This window comes from Pleurodeles waltl, chromosome 10, assembly GCF_031143425.1.
Source record: "Pleurodeles waltl isolate 20211129_DDA chromosome 10, aPleWal1.hap1.20221129, whole genome shotgun sequence".
Taxonomy (NCBI): Eukaryota; Metazoa; Chordata; class Amphibia; order Caudata; family Salamandridae; genus Pleurodeles; species Pleurodeles waltl.
Genome location: NC_090449.1, coordinates 1,047,038,565 through 1,047,058,751, shown reverse-complemented (window position 1 = coordinate 1,047,058,751; position 20,187 = coordinate 1,047,038,565). Strand labels below are relative to the sequence as shown.

The following is a 20,187-nucleotide window of genomic DNA, read 5'->3' as shown; positions in this document are numbered from 1 at the left end:
TGAGCTAAGTTGTACATTATTGTAGATGTTCACATCTCTCTGTCCTGTGCACATGTGCATGTGTCTATGTACACCCATGTTCTATCAGGTATGGAGCCAACTTACACATTGTTCTACATGTGTGCATCTCCCTATGTCGTGCACATTTGAATCTGTATACACTGTCCATATTTATAATGCACCACCCTGCTGACTTGCATGTTGTTGCTGATTGCTGTACATGTGTGCACCTCTATACAAAGCATATTTGCATCTGTCTCAGCCGTGCAAACTTGCATCTAACTATATAAAGCACATGTGGCATAAACCAGTGGTTCCCAACCTGTGGTCCGGGGACCCCTGGGGGTCCGCAAAGCCTTCTCAGGGGGTCCGCGAGAGCCTAGAAAATTAAAAAATATTAACAAATATTGACAAATTAGGTCCTCAGCTTCCAGTAATGACTGAGGCGGGGTCCCCGGATTCCCATGATGATTCAGTGGGGGTCCCTGGGTTCCATTAATGTTAAAGTGGGGGTCCACAGAAATCAAAAGGTTGGGAACCACTGAGTTAACTGGCACCTTGCTGTACACATGTGTATCTTTGGACAGTGCATATGTGATTCTGTCCTAATAGTGCACATGTTGTAAACTAATATACTTGTGTGGCCCAACAAGTGTCTGATGGAAGCAGGATCACTGTCAAAAGGTCTATTTGATGCTAAGTGCTTGTCTTTTGAGGCTACTGGTAAATATCTGTTTAATGGGGGCATGCACAATAACAGGTGGCCCTAATCATTGGCAGTGTCTAAGTGTACAATGATTGGCCTTCCCTGCATGATTTAGTGATAACCCCTAAAATATCTCTAAGGGTGACTGCCTAAGAGATGTGCAAATGCATTGATCTGAGAAGGGCTGACTGTCCCAATAAAGGTCTGATAGTTGCACAACTACTGGCACCAAACTGAAAAGGGTTTTGGTGACTGGCATAGTAATTGCCATTAAAGGCATGATTATTGGCACAATAATTGCTTGATGAAGCCTAAAGTCTTTTATTATAATTATCAGGTGGGATTATGATGCTTGCGAATAGGACATACCTTTCTTTGCAGATAGGATGCACTACCATTTTATAGGCAATGCATAGTTACGTTTCTGAAAATAAGGACATACATGTAGTGGGTGGTATGTGGTGGCCCATCTGGTGAATGTGATGAGAAGCCCCTGAATCTTCCGTATCTCGCAGATATTCACCTTGTGCTGAACAGCGAACACCTGCAGGTCCGGGCTGCTGGGGATGCAGTGGCCTGCATTACTCCCCTGCTTATATGATACTTTACAGTTTGCTTCCTCCATCTCTGACATATCACTTTCTGCACATTGGTACCTTTTTAGTTCTTCAAGGGATTTGTTCTCTGATTGTAGGTGTGCCCAATGAGTTTGACCCCCTGCATTGATCCCCGCAAGTCAGGTCAACAGGTCTGGGAGGAGTTCGCCATGAGCTTCACACCCGCTGTCAAGGAAGTGGTGGAGTTTGCCAAACGTATTCCAGGATTCTGTGACCTCTCTCAGCCTGACCAGATCAATCTCCTGAAGGCTGGCACCCTAGAGGTAAGGAGGGAGGTGAAAGCACACACTTCCCTGCATTTATTCTCTTTCACTTGCCTTTAATACCCCAGTTACCAAGAAGAGATTCATACCCCAGGTACCAAGAAGAGGTTGACCTATATCAGTGGTTCCCAACCTGTGGTCCGGGGACCCCTGGGGGTCCGCGAAGCCTTCTCAGGGGGTCCATGACGGCTTAGAAATTCAAATAATATTAACAGATTTGGTCCCTAGCTTTCAATAATGACTCAGTGAGGGGTTCCCAGATTCCAGTAATGATAACGTGGGGGTCCACAGAAGTTAAAAGGTTGGGAACCACTGACCTACATTATCACCCTTAAGGCCACAGGATAAAGCGCTTGATCTATAGAAGTGGGTCATACCAAATACTTAACAAAAGTATATGTGGAATGTATTCAGTTACCAAAAGCAGTTTGCCACTATGTTGGTAAAGTTGAATTTTCCTATTTGAGGGTCCGATTGTGAATAAAAGTATATTTGTAGTTGTGCCTTGGAAAATGATAGAAGCTCGAATGAAAGTTCTTTTTACTAGCATCTCAATAATCTAGTTCAATGGTGAAAGTAGAGTTGTGATGTCTGTAGTGGAAAGGTAGTTTAAAATCATATTTTATGCTGCCTGAAAGCCCAGCAGAGTTAAATCAGTTCTGCTGAATTGCATTTTCCAGGTCTCTGTAATTAACATTCCAATTAGGTATAAAGTGTTGTTCTACAAGGAAACAACACACCTGTTTGTTAAGCCCAGAAGACTTTTTTTGAGAGGGGGATTAGGGGTCAATTAGCTGTGGTAGGCATTTGGAGCGGGTGGTAACATAGCATCAAAAAAGACTAGAGCAACACTGTCTTATTCCCATGCATATGCCATAAAGAGCCCCACTAGCAGAAGCCTTTCATCCAGAGTTCCCTCTCAGACATTCCTCTTCCCAATAACAAGAGGGCAAGCCATTCCCAGATCAGGAAGAGGGACTGCTTCCTCATTTCCATAGGGCTGCATCTGTCAGAATATTCAGAGTGAATCTGACTTGTGCCATCTTGAACAAAGGCCATTGGAAAGTTTTGCAGACAAGGGAGACACGAAGTGCTGAAAAAAAAGAGTAGTGAGTTTTGGTGGGAATACTGCTTGGAATGGACAGCGGGAAATCTTCAGTCATTTGGCTAGTGCGATAGATAAATCGAGCTCACTAATCAGGCCCCCCAGAACAATCCTAGCTCATGATGAAGACATCTAAAAGATGATTTTTGACTGACCCCGGGGGAGGGTGGGGTGGGGGGGGTTTGAGGTCCTGAAGGAATTCTGTCCTCTATTTGCACTCACTGTGATGAAAATTCATTCTAAGGGTCAACTTGCTGGCCTCCTCTAGATGGTCTGAAGGACACAAAAAGATGTAAATTGCTTGACCCTGTGCAGAAGAACTACTACTGAGTTGGGAATGGACTATACTAGACCATGCTATTAGAAAGAAACCAGAATCCTAGAACCATTCCCGTGGACCTGGCAGCTGTAGGAGTGACCTTCCCAGCATCAAGTATTAAGACTCTTGATTGTAGCAGAAAATATGGGAATAGAGGTACCTACTCTTGGAGCTTTTATTGCAGTCCTCCAGAGGAGCATCAGGAAAATTGAAAGCATTTGATTATACCTACCTGAAAAGTAAGTGATTCTGTCCCCAAGGTGCAACAGTTTTCTGGTAACTGTTCTTTATTTTCATTTTGATGCAGTAGCGATCTCTAGTGGACGTTATGAGTAATGCTTGTAGACTACCACTAACCTTTACACCTCAATAGTACCTCTGAGGACTTTTTGACAGTTTTTTCTTCAGTGATTTATATTTCAATTTTCTTTTTTACGCATTTTTGTGTAATTTTGCAGATAACATTTTTTTATTTTTCTTAAATTTTCAAAATTAGTTTAGGATCTTTATTGTTTGAGGTTCTTAACTTTCAGGGTGTTTTGAACTGCTTGAACCTCTTGCGTGTTTTGCTTAGGAGTAAGTAGCCAACCACTTGCGCTGTAGTTACCAGGGCTGATCAGGTTCTCTTAGTGAACTGTATTGTGAAAAGAGTGTGCTTTGGTAAGTTGATAGGGCCATCCCTCCCAAATCAGTAGGCCACTTTCTGACACATTTATAAATGATTAAATGCTTGGCTTGCAGGATGGAACATGACTAGAAGTGTTTTGACTTGAGGAAGATGTGGACCCATGTTTTAAGACAGTCAGAAGGAGGAGAAGAGACTAAGGAATACTTTATCTTCCAGCACGGTGCAGAATGACAAACCAGTGTAAAGAGAAGGGGAAATCAACTTGTGGCTTCAGGAATCCTGTTGGGAGAGGAGACAGGAAAGAGAAGTTGCATATGTGAAATGATCAGTTGCAATTTTATTAAATGTTCTGTTAGAGCAACTAAGAAGACTCCAAAGCAGGGTCCTGCGATACCTACCTAAGCACTCTAGAAATAATTGTGCGCCACACAAATGAGCTCTCAGTGGCCAGAGGTCAGAGTATCTAAAGGCTTGTTGGTGCAATGCCATGTTTAGCTTTCTGTGTAAGCCTATGTGTGAACTACCACTCTCCTGGTGGATAAGGGTAGACTATTGCCCATTAAGGGTGTCAGTCCTGTTCCTTTTTTCCCCACCTTCTTGACCCTCTTAAATTTACGTGAGTTCTGCTGGTGAGGCCAACAGGAGCTTGTGGCTTGGCTGATGAGTCACAAACCTAGGGATCATGCACTGTTATACTTTCATGCATCCTTTCAGCCGGCTGAGACTCAGTGTGGTGATTCAAGCTGCAGCTTTATTCTATCTCTTGCTAAGGACAACCTTCCTGCATGTCTCTGCTTCTTGCTTAATCAGTTGGGATATTGTCATAATTTAGGCATCCATGGTCATAAGACGCCATGCCCTCAGGTTGCACCTCCAGCTTCCTATTGTCGGAGTAGCGCTGAAACTCTTAACATATAACCTGCAGTGGCCTCAGCTAATGGTTGCACAAATGGATTGACGATGGGTGGTACAGGCAGGAATGGAGCTCCATGTAGCAGGTAGACTTTACTGGACTAATGATGTCCAGTTTTAATCATTGGTGATCTGCATTCCATGAACAATGTATCCAGTCTTACTCCACCCTTAGGACTCCATACACTTGCTACATCAGTAGTTGGTGGTCTGCAGTATCAGTGACACCCAACAAGTTCAATACTTTTAGAGCTGCTGATTACTCTCCATCATGTGTCCTGAGCTGTCTTTGCCTAACACCAGTGTCAGTAAAGGCTGTGTAAGAGACTTGGGCAGAATATTAAGTGGCAGATTATTGTGAATTTTTGGGGATAAAGAGATGGCCATGTGTTTTGTATGGAAAGGAAAGGGGTGGTATGAAGTGTAGAGACTTTAGTGCATGTGGCACACCATGAGTGAAGCTAGATGTTATGTTACTTGTAGCATAAACAGAGCACTAACAAGCATTTGCAAAGCAATGGGTCTTGCATTTTCTCGAGTTAAAGCTATTGGCATTGTAAATTCCTAACCAGACTTTTCTAGCCACATAAATTGAAAATGAAAAGTAAAACAGTTGACATAAGAGAGCTGATTAAAAGTGCCACGGCCGCCATGAGCGTGAAGGAGGGACACAAAAGGAAAAAGAAGTTCGCTCACTGAAACATATCGGCAATCGTGCAATTATCCATGTAACAAGGCGGTAACAAAACCATCCCAAGGAGGGACAAATGTAAAGCATTTACCAATTATTACAAAGGATTTTTGAAAGGCAAGCCCACGAACGAGTGAAAGTGATAGGCGTGCGGTGGGTGTGGTTAAAAACCCACAGTACTTAAAACAGGTCAGAGCACTTGCGCTCAACCTAAAAACAAAGACCAGAAGATTGATGGTCACAGTATAACTAAGCGACTAAGTGGGCAGGGGGTGCTATACCCATTTTATATATGGAGCAGCAATGGGAAAATAGTAAGAGTGATGGCCATTGTCTATATGAAACAGCTTAGGGAGGAAGATGTGTATGTTATGGGAGAGAAGTAGGAGATTTCCCTCACAAAACTGTTACCTTACAGTTACCTTACAGTCATTGTCACCTGCCAGTCCATTGGAGGGCCGGCCACTATGGCAAGGGTTTCCGATAGCGGGTCAAGCTGAAGAACCTCTGCGGTTCTGCACCTCTAAGTGGGATGAGGGAGCCTTCAGTGTGACAGGGCACGAGTTCCGCCAGCTAATGGAAATGCCACCATCCGCTAAACACTGAGGGGCACATTTATGCGGTTAGTAGAGCAGCGCAGCAGGTAACGTCGCTGTGTTGCACTGCGCCACAAGGAAAGGGAGGAATGTGCTGTATTTAACACAGATGGCAGATTTCTGACTTTTCTCCCCGTGCTATCCCACAATGGGCCGCCTAGCGCCAAGGTAGGCACCCTTGCACCATGGTGCATGGGTGCCAGCGTTGCATGCAGGATTGTTTTTGTGCAGGAAGGGATAGCTTCCTGCACAAAAACTAACTTTAGAAGCATAATCCGCTGTATGTGTGCTGCAGAATGCAGCACGCTTAGAAAGAGGAAGTAACAAGGAGATATAAAGACATTTCTCATAATTACGCCTCTCCTGGGGAGGCGCATCTTTTTGGTGTATTCCCAGGTTTACGAGGTTTGGCAAATCTGGAAATTCATTAAGAAACCATGGGATTTGCATGGAAACACCCCCAGGATGCCCATGGAGCACCACCCTTGCGCAGAGTAATGCGTCACAAATCTAACGGGTTGCATCATGCATGTATCACGTTGCGTGGTGCAAGCATGACGCAGACCTCCCGTAAATATGCCCCTAAAAGAGCCCCTGAATTTGTAAGCCAGAGCTGCCAATTGATGAAAAGGAAACAAAACAAACTACCTGGCACTCTTAAGTGCAGCTGCCGATGAGCTTTCCTTCGACTGGTCCACAAGCCTAGAGACACCAGCAGCAACAACACAGAAAGGAAGAAATCAAGGACTATTAACTCTCAACAGCTGTGAGCATTCCCAATAGATGCTGTAATTCAGTGTTTTTAATTTACAACTATCAAAGCTCAGTCAAATCCTCCTCCTGTGCCTTCAAACTTGACATTAAAGGACAAAGTAATGGTGAGGGCATTTCTGGTAACAGCAGCACAAGCTATACATCGCTCCTGAAGCCCACTTACAGACTGAAACGCTGTAGAATGTGGTTGCCCGAATGTGTACACATTTGTGGGAATTCTACCTTGTGAAACCAGGCTAGAAAAACCTCCATTGGCTTCTTATTAAGCCAACCAGTGAAACTCAAAACACATTGCACCCTGGAAAGGTCAAACAGGAACTGGCACCCAACACATCCTGAGTAGAACCTACAGCCACCTTTTCCACCAATTGCCCTTAATTTGTAGGGGCTGTGGACATAGTATTTTTACTGAGCACAATGAAAAAAATAATAATGTATATTTCTATAGCACACTACAAACGGAATTACCTGAAACAATAGGTGCAGCAACACCGAGAAAGCTTTGTCAGGTGCTCTTTTCTCACAATATTAAACGGCCTCCGGTTACAACATGCTGTACCCACTGTATGCCCTCATGGCATGTACTGTCAGCCTCACAGGTATTGTGCCCAAAGATGTGCCCTGCTTACAAGTTAGCCACGTGAAGTGCGTAACTTTGAAGATTCTTGTACTTTTCATCCATAGATGCTCTTCCTCTCCTAATGCTCTCAGGGGTGAAACTTAAGGGCACATTTATGAGCCTCTTTGCGTCGCTCTTGCTCCACACAACGTAGTGCAAGAGCGACGCAAATGAAAAATGAGATTTATGAAGCCACGCAAGGCCACCTTAACATAAATCTCGAGTTATGTTACGCCGCACAACTCGCTATGTTGCATTACTCTGCTCCAAGGAGGTGTTTCCATGGTTGGGCGTGGGAGTTCCCAGGGAACGTCTATGGATTTTGATGCATTCTCAGATTTTCAAGAACAGGTGAACCTGGGAATGTACCAAAAAGATTTGCCTCCTTAGGAGAGACGTGACATGGAGAGATATCTTTATTTCTCCTCGTGGTTTCCTCTTTCCATGTGTGCTGCATTTTGTCATGGGCAGTGCAGGGGCCCCCATGGCCAGCCCTGTTGAACACTGTCACCCGACGCACCGCAACATTGCCGCCGGCTCTGTTATGAGCCAGCGTCAATGTTGTGGGCTGTTTCCCGCTGGGCCAACCCGCAAATAATGAGGGCCTTGATTTTCTTGTGTGGAGACGGGACCATTTTCCACTTCTCTCACAGTTACTGAACAATTTCTTTTTTAAGGAGAAATAACTTTTTGCAGTTTCTTTTTTACAGCTGGTGAGTGCAGATACTCAGAATACCCCCCTTCCTGGCTTTTCTTCTGTTCTGTAACTTGTTGAATTCTAAAATTGGACTTTCCCATTATAAATTCTTCATTTTCTTCTATTTTTTTTGTTTGCCAGGTGCTAATGGTACGATTTGCGTCGCTCTTTGACGCAAAGGAGCATGCAGTCACCTTCCTTAGTGGGAAGAAGTACAGTGTGGATGAGTTACAGTGCATGGGAGCAGGGGAACTGCTGAAGTCAATGTTTGATTTCAGCGAGAAGCTCCGCGCCCTGCACCTTAGCGAGGAGGAGATGAGTCTCTTCACAGCAGTTGTCCTGGTTTCTGCTGGTAAGCAAAGTTATTTACATATCTCTTCATCATTTGCATGCAGCAAGCCAACGGATGCAGTGTGGTTGCCACATTCCTGCTGATGTTGACTTGTTTCATTAAGTGGGCGACTGACATTGGGGACTCAGCTGGTTCAGGAGTTGGTTCAAAGTTGAAGGGGGTCTTCACTCCGAGGTTGACCGGTTCAACGCAGCGACTGGCTGACACTTGCACGCCATCTAATTGTATCAATTCCATCTAAATTTACGCTTAAACAGTTTCATCTAAATGTGCACTTAACGTTACCTGGATACTTTAATTATTTCCTCTTGATCTATCTACACATCATTTAAAATGCTGCACATCAACTTTTTAAGTTTTCACTTTCACCTCTGACTCTTGTCAGAAAAGCTTGTTTGTCTTAATTTGACTGATTGCTTGTTCTTTCAAGCCATCGCATATTCGACCATTGGAAGTTGCTCAAAAATCTGCAACTCTTTGCTTCCCTTAAGAGTATTCCTCCCTCCTGTTATATGAGGAGGCATGTGGTAACCCCACATCAACTTTTATAGATTTCCATTTCACCGATTTGAAAATCTTAATAATGTTTTATAGTATTACTATATAGCTCTAAAATAGCTAACAGTGTGCCCCCCCCCCCCCCGAAATATCCTTCTATGTAATTGGGGGTCCCCTTTACTTCTCCATCTCCCACTGCATTTTATAGAGTTCCTGACCTAACGCGTGTCTTTCATTTTTGAGATATGTGTGGCTGATATGTCTTCTTTTGTTATTTTCATATTTTGAAATACGTTTTGATGAATTTGTATTTCGATTAATGGAAGCAAGAAACTTTTATTCAGAGGATATTTATGCCCTTCACTGTATGGGTTCGAGGGCTTCATATACAACCCCTTGAAAGCAGCACGGAAATAACCAGTAGAATAATGTATTCAGTATAACTCAATTTGCCTCTCCCAACCTCTGCGATGCGCCCCTGGCCACTTGGCAAGAAGCCCTGTTGGTCTGTAGAAAGTTTCTTGTAAAATCCAACTTGATGTTTTTCTACTTTAAAAAATGTGCATCTTGTAATATCATTTACAACATATATTAAGTTACTCCCTTTGGTTTACATTTGTTCTCTTTGCATGCTTATATACAACAATAATGTCCCCAGAGATCGTTTTTACATTGAAGACCAAATTATTACCTCCATTCTCTGTATTTTTCAACTTTGCCAATACTTTTTAATGTTTTGGATACAACGATGAATACAGCATTATGAGTGTAGTCTTCAACAATTCAAAGTAGAATTGCATCTTTTATATCCTTTTAATTTGTGTACCGACTCTCTTTTGCTATTACCTAAAGATTGTTGCATAGGTTTACTTTGATTTTTGTTCAGCATTACAAGCGTACCGCGGTCAGTTACTTACTGTGTGTTAGTCACTGTGTAATAGTATTGTGGTTTGTGCCTTCTGGGTGCATGTATTCACTTTTATTACAGTTAAATCCCATGTTCACCGGCTTCATCTAGACTGTTGAAAGCATGTTTTCTCTAATTTTGTGTGTCAGAACAATGAAGCTGCATCAGTATCGTGTTTGGTCTTAGGTCCATAGGCACATTAAACAGTGACAGACATCACTCCTCATAATGAACATTTGTAGCTTCTCAGTTGGTTGGAAGAAACATTGAGGGTTCTGCGGCTCTGCACATTCTCCTGCTCTGTGTGTGTACCAGATTACATTGACAATTCCTGTGTTCAGGTGGTGGTAAGATGCTGTAACAAAAGGGGAGGGGAACTAGGAGATATTGGATGGTCCAGTGTACAGTCTCCCACAAATCAGCAAATAATAACCAAGTGAGTACACTGTTCTGTAATAGCAACTCCTCACTACAAATTTGGGGGACGAGAAGAGATCACATAAAGCATTTCCTTTGTTAGCAGCAAGTGCCCTCACCCATCCTTCGCTAGCATTCTTCATCATCAGGCTTGCTCCTTGTCGGGCTGGCGCTGCGGTGCCCAGTTAAGCCCCGCGAGAAGGCTCTTAGCCGGTGATCTTTTTTGTTAGGTGCCAAAGAAGTACCGGGAGTGCCGAGTGTATCCCGGTGTGTGTTAGGTGAAAGACTAGAAGGAGTGTGAGTTATTATTGACTTTAGGTGCTGGTGGTGTAGTTTTACTATGGGCGATAGGACCCATGTCAGGGTTAAAACACCTCAGATTATGAACAAGACATTTTCAGACAACTAGGAGATAGTACTTGCTATGAGAAGATCTCTTCAGACCCTATTCCCGCACTGGCAAATAAAATCAATAAATTCTTACATGAATGTTTAGATCATTTGCTTTCGAAAGAGGAAGAATATTTGTACCTTCGTGTTCATAGACCCAGGAATCCCTGTATTTATATACTACCAAAAATACATAAGAATCCTACTTCCCCGCCTGGTAGGCCCATTGTTTCAGGTATAGGTGGTCCTACAGAGAGACTTTCAGAATATGTTGACATTTTTTTACAGCCATTTGTAGGTAACTTACCATCTTATATTAAGGATACCAAACATATTCTTAGCATATTAACAGACATTACTTGGGAACCAGGAATGATCTTCGTTACACTAGATGTTACCTCCCTGTACACCAGTATCAACCATGAACAAGGAAAGGAAGCACTGCGTCACTTTCTTTACAGGAGACCAGCGAGCCTATATGGTCACACTACTATGTTAATTAATATGGTGGATCTGATCTTAAACAACAATGTTTTCTTATTTAAAAATGACTGGTACCGCCAGAGACAAGGTGTCGCTATGGGATCTAAATTCTCACCAGCTTATGCGAATCTCTTTATGGGGTTGTTCAAGCAAAATAAGATCTGGAGCAAAGAGGGTAGTATTTGGATGTCGGATATACTCTATTGGGGCAGATATATTGATGATTGTTTGATGATCTGGACGGGTGACTTACAAAAACTCAATGAGTTTATAAACTATCTAAACATGAATGAATTTAATATTCATTTCCCTTCAGAACATAGTGTGACTAATATTGCCTTCCTAGATGTGGAACTTCTTATCCGTGATAATAAAGTAGAGAGCCGGCTATACAGAAAAAGTACTTCTTGTAACTCTATTTTACATGCAAAAAGCGCACATCCGGTCCATCAAATCAATTCGATACCATATGGTGAGATGGTGAGGGCAAGACGTAACTGTAGCCTTGAAGAAGACTTTGGACTATGTATTGAGGACATGAGCAACAGATTTAGAGCACGGGGATATTCTTCTAATGTGATTAGCAATGCTCGTATGAGGGCGATGCGTTTAAAAAGATCAGACACACTGTGTCAGAAATCGAGACCTAGAGACAATGCTATTCGTTGTATAGTCAACTATACGAAAACAGCTACCTTACTGCGTGAATGTATGAACAGATATTGGTATATTTTGACAGCTGATTCTAATCTTAGGAAAGTGATCCCGAATACCCCGGTCTTTACCTTTAGGAAAGGTAGAACTCTCAAGAATATTCTATGCCCCAATTTTCGCAGTAAACAAAACCACGAGAACTGGCTGACTAGCAGTAGCAAGGTTTTTTTTAAGTGTGGACATTGTGGAATGTGCAGATGGGCTAAGTCAGGTATCTCCACATTCATGAGCTCTACTGGGGTGCAATTTAACATCGATCACAATATTACATGTGATAGTAACTTTGTCATCTACATGATCTTATGCAATTGTGGCCTGTATTACATAGGCAGTACCATTAGACCACTCAAAATTAGGGCGAGTGAACATTTCAGAGCCCTGAGGCAGGAGGACGAGAGATACCCTATAGTAAATCACATGCGGCATTGCCCAAAACGGACCAACACAGGTGGTTTCAAATTCTTTGGATTTGACCTTATAAAGAGAGACCCTAGGGGAGGTAACAGAGAGTTAGCCCTCAGAAGAAAAGAATGTTACTGGATCTTAAAACTCAGAGCGGTGGAAGATGGTCTTAATACCAATTTTGAGATGGAATACTACTTGGGGGATTAATTTAACATCTTTTTAATATATTGTAATATGACCTGTATCTTGTTGCCTACTTTGGGAGACTTGCTAAAATGCATTGAATGTTAGCTCATTTCAAATGTGCCTCTGTATGATATTGTGACTTAGTTACCTCACGATGTTGTCCACATTGACTATCTCTTGGATTTGCTTGAATGTTGCTTTACCCATGATTTGACATTTTATTTATATCTATTATTCACGCACATTTCACTATATGCACTATGAATTTGGATTGTAGACTCAGTGTAATATGTAAATAATATTAGCACTTCAATGGTATATCAATAATGTGAATTTTCATATATATGATTGTGTGTCTATACTTGCCATATAAGGTTGCATAAGATAGAAATGGGGCACGTTCCATGTACTTTTGTGTTACTTATGTATTTCTTCCCTTTCTCTATTACTTTAAAGAATTACTAGATAGTCCTATTGCTAATGGCTGATTTTTCTATCTTGGTTGGGTCGCTGTATTTACAATTAGGATCCTTAGACTCTCGCAACGTATGTTAGCTTTCTGACACTTGTAATGTATGACAGAAATTTATAGCCTCAGTACTGTTGTTATTTCTTGGCGTTATTATCCTGCCCACAACCATGGGGATGCTTTATTGAAACTTTCCCTGGCAGATTAGGGCCGTTTACCTTACATAATGGTATGTACTCGGGGACATTTTGTCGGTGTTCGCATCGTTTGAGCTTTTTATCTTCGTAGTTCTATGTTTTTACATTTCCAAGATGGCGCCCGAGATTGTAGGTTAGTCCCCTTTCCATTTTCTTGGCAATAACGTGAAGACGCTTCAAATAGAACCTTCCCCGGTCGGTCGGCTTCAACGCTGGTTTTTGATACTGGGAACGCTGCGGGATGATTTGATCGCGGCGTGGTTCCCCATTTTTTAGATAGTAACCATTATTGGATAGGTGAGTGACTATAGGAGTATTATAGGACCTTGGCAATTTCTGTTATTTTCTTTTACGTTATTTGGGATCTTACTTTTTGATTCTATGCGTTTTGGCTCACCATATTGACGATTTTCTTACATCTAATTCACTTTAGGTACGATTTGAGATTACTTCAAAACACTACTGACTTTGGATTGATTATACTTTGTAAAGGTCAGTTGGGGCTCATTGTCCATGATTTTATTTAGTTATTTGGTGGTGGTTTTGCATCTCGGACATTTTAGGTAATTTTGGAAACTATAGAATTTACTTTTTGTTGTCTCTGCAGGTATTGCAGTTGTTATGAGAGAAATATTTTCAGTGAAAATTGCATACTTAAGTTAAGGTATGTCCTGGATAATCTTTGGGGGTGTACTATTGTTTATCAAGAGATTTCCTTTAAAGGATTTTGCGCATTTTTTTAGTAATTAGGGTTAGGTTTTACATTATCGCAGGTCTTGTGTATATTCTCTTGTTTCACAATGGTGTCTTCTTAATTAATTTTGGCTTTACAATGGAGACGTGCACATTTTATTGTGTGAACCTTTGGCACATGTAGACATTGCACATGGTGATCCTGTGTGAAGGCTCCAATGTATAACTGACTTGGGCATCTTCCTTTTGTAAATGATTTTCTGTATTTTGTTTGGTGGATTACAGATTAACGTACTTTGATTAATGTCACATAAGTCACATATGGCATGTTTTCTATTCTTACTATTGTCATGTTTTGAATTGGTCGTTTCTGCTCTGACCATTTCTTTTATACATATTACATATGTAGACATTGCTCTCATTTATTTTCAGCCCTGATGAAGTCCTTAAGAGAACATTATCTCATAGGATGAAACACGTGTTGGCTGTGATGGCTATAAGAATATTGGCCGTGGTTGCTACATAAACTTTGATTTCAAGGATGGCCTTTTTTTGTTGAACTTTATGCTATATGAATAAAGAAGGTTCTAAATCTACATGATGGCTCTTGTTAATATACAATGAAGATTGAATACATCATCAACTTCTAACCATGGATTCATGAGTGCCCTGACATATGTCTTTTCAGGGTTAAAACATGTAGACTGGAATTGGCAGAAATAATAGTCTGGTGTTCCCAGAGTGTGAATCTGTGTGTGGAGTACCCTACACCACAGAATTGTGGTTGTATGAATCTGTGTGTTAGATTGCCTGCCCTACAGAGGTGGGATCAGCATGTTTCATGCCCTGGTTAGTCCCACAGGATCTAGTGGCGTTTCATCAGGACCAACCTAAAGAAAACCTAGTCCTCTCTAGGAGAGTAAGAGGGTCATTCTGACCCTGGCGGCCGGTGGCCGCCAGGGCCACCGACCACGGGAGCACCGCCAACAGGCTGGCGGTGCTCCAATGAGCATTCTGACCGCGGCGGTTCAGCCGCGGTCAGAAGCGGAAAGTCAGCGGTCTCCCGCTGACTTTCCGCTGCTCTTTGGAATCCTCCATGGCTGCGGAGCGCGCTCCGCAGCCATGAGGATTCTGACCCCCCCTACCGCCATCCAGTTCATGGCGGGAAAGCCGCCATGAACAGGATGGCGGTAGGGGGGGTCGCGGGGCCCCTGGGGGCCCCTGCCGTGCCCATGCCAATGGCATGGGCACGGCAGGGGCCCCCGTAAGAGGGCCCCGAAAAGTATTTCAGTGTCTGCCTTGCAGACACTGAAATACGCGACGGGTGCCACTGCACCCGTCGCACCTTCCCACTCCGCCGGCTCGATTACGAGCCGGCATCCTCGTGGGAAGGTCGTTTTCCCCTGGGCTGGCGGGCGGTTTTACTGGAACCGCCCGCCAGCCCAGGGGAAAACTCGTAATACCCGCCTCGGTCTTTTGACCGCGGCGCGGTAATTTGGAGGGCGGGATCCTGGCGGGCGGCCTCCGCCGCCCGCCAGGGTCATAATGAGGCCCTAAGAGTGCTCTCTTGGTAAAGTGTGCCTAGAACCTAAGGCAACTTACAGTGGTGTATATATCCCCTAATTAGGTGACCCTCCTAGAGCCAGGAATGGGCCCCTTGGGGTATTGTGGATGATATAGATCCTGTAAATGAGCCTGTCCTGAGGCTGCAGTCCACTGACTTACCGGTCATCCACAAACTTCCGGGTTTGTGGAAACATAAGGTTACTATCAGCATTCCATTAAGGGTTGTTTTATTCCTTGCTAGTCCAACAGCCATGCAGATTTCTTCTCTCTTACATATTACAGCATGGTAGAATAGTATGTAATTTAGTTTTTCAGGATAAATCAGTATTATTATATTTTCCCCAAGTCTTTCCCCTCCTATTTCTTCAGGAGTGAATTATCTGTGTGTCCTGGCACCTTTACTGCCCCTTTGTAACTTGAGGTTACTTCTGGATGTCTTCAGGGTTTTACTTGCCCTGTTCAAAAGAACATTGTAGAGGACTCCGGCGAGGTCTGGGTCATCCACCTCTATAAATACGTTTTCCTCCATGGTACCTCGCTTCCCTCATTCCAGTAACCTGTTATTGCTTATGGAGAAGCAGAAGGACAAATCACTGCACCAACCAGTCCAGGAGCATCTCATTGGAGTGGAGAAGTGTGGTACAGTGGTTAGAGCAGCAGACCCTGATGCAGAGATCTGGCCCGGGACCAGGGTTCAATTCCCACCCTCAGCGGGTCTTGGGTTCAATTCCCTGAAACCAGATAATTCTCGCCTCGGTGCCTAATCTAATTAATGGGTCCCACTCTGCAACTCTGGGCAATATCTTACTTAATCTCCACAACGTCCCTGACAGCACTTGGATGCCTGGGGGTTGCCCAGGAGTGGGTGCCTCACAGGGAAAAGCCAGGGGGGTTCCACAGCTGTATGCGTACAGCACCTTGAGACCCTAACGGGTGAGTAGTGCGCTATACAAGTGTGAAGTTTACATTTATTCCAGAACGGAAAAGGAGCCTCTACATAGAGAGCTTCAGGGCGACCCTTTCTCTAGCGATGTTTCCTGTTTTCTGATTGGGGAGAGTAGATTCTTGACCCACCTAACCCTTTTCATTCTGCTGTTAATGTTAATTCCTCCTTGAGACCTAGCTCTTTTATGAAGAGGTTCCTCCCATTTCTTTCTCATCATGGAAAATGGCAGCTGAGTTGGACGACCTGCGTCTTAGTTTGCCCTGAACCCCCTCCATGTCTGAGAATCCTATCTTGCGACAGTGGTAAGTGATCTGGTTGTAGCGGTCTGACGGAGAGCTCTTTTTCATGGTCATCAAAGTGCTGGAGCCGGAAGGGATCGTATGGGGGCTTTGAGATGCAGGTATGTTCTTAGCTGAAGCTCTGTTATGGCAGTAGTGCATGTGACCTTTAGGAGTAATGCATTGGTGGTGGAGTTGTCTCCAAGAAATCTTTGTCTGCACTGGCTAGTTTACACCCTGTGTTTGAGCAAAATAGTTTATAGCGTTGTTCATGGCCTTCAAGTCCTTCCATCTATCCATTATTGACAAAAGTGCGAGGGTCCTTGCAGACCGCCGGAAATGTTTTACGTCGACTGGGTGCTGATTTCGTCAACCAACTGCATGTATGCAAGGGGGCGTTCTGGCGTCAGGACCCCTGCAAAAATGACTTTTGGTGTCATTTTTAATGCCTGCTGAAAGCAGGCGTTAAAGTGACGCACCCATTTTAATCAATGGGCCTCATTGCACTTTGCTGCACTAGCATAACATTTTTTGACGCTACTGCAGCAAAGCACCACAATAGTCTAAAAAATTGTAACCCTATTAGCCTAACGTGCGCCATGGTGTGCCGTATTGTAAATACAGTGCAACCATGGTGTCGTTAGGTGGGGCAGGGGCGACGCAAGAAAACTGGTGCATCAGCACTGATGCAACACAGTTTCTTGTAAATATGCCCCTTAGTTTACTTGTGAGTCACTAGAAATTGGTACTACCTGTACCCATGGCCTTTGAATACATGCTACTAGTGGGCAGCAGCATTAATTTTTCCACCCACTAAAGTAGCACTGTAAAACATGTCCCAGGCCTGCTACTGTCATTTCGACCTGACAAAATAAACCTTTTGCCAGGCCTAAACCTTCCTTTTTAATACTTATAAGTCACCATTAAGGAGGACCCTAAAGGCTCGTAGGGCAAGCCCCAAACTATCTACAGGGTATGACATGTGTTTAAGTTTTACATGTCCTAGCTGTAAAACAAAACTCCTAAAGTTGTTTTTCGCTGTTGTAAGTTTATCTCTCCAGAGGGCTAACACTGGGTTACCGTATTACACTTAACGAGTGCTAACTTAACATTGGAAACAGATAGAGAAATTATGTTTGCACTCAAAGGAATGGCAATTTAAAATTCTGTTTGATGACAAGGTTGTATTTTAAGGTCCAATTTTGAAAACGAAACTTTTAGAAAGCTGTCATATTTCTGCCCAAACCAGCTGTGCCTTTCTGCCAGTATCCTGGGTCAAATGATTGTGGATGGCTTTGATGTTGTGGGTTGTGTATTGTTTCCTGACTGTGAGTCAAAGGGAGCCTAGATGTCTGGGGAGAGGGTATTTCTGACAGGATGCCCGGATAGGAGCTGTAACCCGCCGTCATTGCGTTACAAAGGAGCCCTGCCCTTGCATTGATCATCCCAGACAGTTTAGAGCCAAGACTATGGGAAGGGGAAGAACTGACCAGAAACAGTTTAGGGTGTAGGCAAGGGAACTCCTCCACACAAAGGCTTGGCACCAAGTATAAAAATGGGACCTTCAGAACCTCCCATCACAACACCCCAGGACCTGTGTAAGGTTCAGAAGAAGGACTGGCCTGCTGACTGAAGAAGGAAGATTGGACGGGATTGTCTTCAACCCAGGTTACCCAGAGTGACTCTAAGGGTCAGTTCGCTGACCTCCTGTGAGCGCCATGGACACAACAAGCTTCCAGAGGCCTCCATGCAATGGCCCACCTGACCAGCTTCCATTGGACCTGCCTGACCCCTACTTGAGTCCGTCGGCTGGCTTCTACTGGAGTGATTCTGATCTGCAAGAGGTGTCCCCAGGTCCTGGATGCTTGACCGGCATCAGTGTGAACTCCCCCTGAATAAAAGGTGAAGATGCAGAAGTTTTCAGGTCCTAGTGACTGTGAAGTGACCTCTTCGTGCTGAGAATCGACCATCTGCATTGGCCGCCAACATGAAGCTCTAGCTGGATCTGCTCTTTGTGTCGACAGTGACCGTTTGCGGCAACACGGCAACGCAAGACCTGCACTTCGTGATGATATTGACAGCTTTAGATGATCATCAGCTCTTCATTCCCCAGCAATGACCATCTGTGACACATGTACGGCTATTCAGACTACATCAGCGACCGTCAGTGACGCTCGACCTGCTCCAAGTTCCAGCAGTCTCCTCCTCGCAGTGACGTCCCCCATCCTCCTCCCCCCCCCCCATCCCGGACGGACTCTTATTTTTTCTACGTTGGTTTGGGATTTTGTCTTGTGTTCTGTTTTCGCTGTATTTGTGTATGTGCACTGCATACATATCTTACACATTGCCTCTAAGCCAGACTGCTTTGTGCTCAGCTGCCAGAGGGTTAAACACAGGTTAATTTAGTGACTTTTCGGTTCACAATAGCAGGGCTTGTGTTTATTATATGAGTGGGAATTCCATGCTTCTGAACTAATAACCCAAATTCTCACAATGGGCATCCCTGCCTGGTGCCCCCTGTAGTATCTGTTTTAGGAGATAGGAGGCCATTTACTCTGATGCTCTCAGTCAGACCTGTGCATAATATTTTGACCCAATTTAAGAATTCACACCCAACTGCTAAATTGTGGCAAAAAGGAGCAGTAATTCTGTAGAATGCCCAAAAGCACCCAGCCAGACCACCCATCTCTGAAGCCAGTCTTGCTAGTTATGGTAAACCTTGTCTAATTTACTACCCAGCACAGTTTCGAGCATTTGAAAATGTTAATTATGCCTTAGACTATAACCTGTCAGAATGTATCTAAACATGGCATCAGTTTACTCAGCAGGGGGTTGCTCTCTGTCAGTCCTAAGCAGGCTGGCTTTAACTCTCGTGGCGCCCACTGCGACAATCTTTTTTGGCGCCCCCCCCCCACGTCCTTCTCCATGAATTCCCTCACTACCACTCTCCAACAGTGCACCTCATATCTCCATGGCTTCTCTGACATACAATTACTTTATTTAAAGCGCTACTTGTAGTTCACTCACACTCAGTTTTGGGATCTGCATGGTACACGCTCTTTGCATCAGGCCCATTCACCGTCTCTGCTGCTTTATGATGAGCGCCAGGTGCAGCTGCACCGGCCGCACCGCCCCAAAGCCGGCCCTGGTCCTAGGACATTTCTAATTATACAACAGCCGCAATACATCACATTGTAATCAGTGGTCTTCTGTGAAGTGCCCGTTCTTCAGTTGTTCACAGGCATGACATTTATGATTTGATAACAAATCCTAAACCTGGGGCCAGATGTATCATCCATTTTTGCATTCGCAAATGGTGCGAATGTCCGTTTGCGAATGCAAAAATGCCTTTCAGTATTTATGAAAGGCATTCTGACAGCAAGTTTAAGGAATCGCTAAAATATCGATTCCTTAAAATTCCGACCCTGTTTAGAGAGTCGCAAATTGCGATCCTCTAAATAAGAAATCGCAAATAAGGCGTCCTTATTTGCGATTTCTAAACCACATGTAACAAGCGATTCCTTAATGCGATTTGGGCATTAAGGAATCGTTATCACCACCAAGTTGACCTTGGTGGTAAACATGTGCAAATTTTAAAAATCCATTAAAAATGCATTTTTAAAATTGACATGTAACACACACATGCTTCTTTGTCATGTGTGCACCTTACATGTCCTTAATTTATTTTTTTAGGGTGCAGCAGAGGGGGCCTTAGGCCCCCAGCACCCTGGGTTTTGCATTTCCCAAATTTGCGAATTC

General features: G+C 43.7%; 1 protein-coding gene across 1 annotated transcript in view; it reads left to right on the top strand.

The window, feature by feature from the left end:
• The window catches only part of NR1D2 (nuclear receptor subfamily 1 group D member 2), an 86,959-nt gene that overhangs the window by 46,674 nt on the left and 20,098 nt on the right, over positions 1-20,187 (top strand). Inside the window, exons 6-7 of the mRNA XM_069212039.1 lie at positions 1,401-1,586; positions 8,069-8,279. Coding sequence (XP_069068140.1) covers positions 1,401-1,586; positions 8,069-8,279 — 397 coding nt within the window. The remainder of the gene's footprint in view (positions 1-1,400; positions 1,587-8,068; positions 8,280-20,187) is intronic.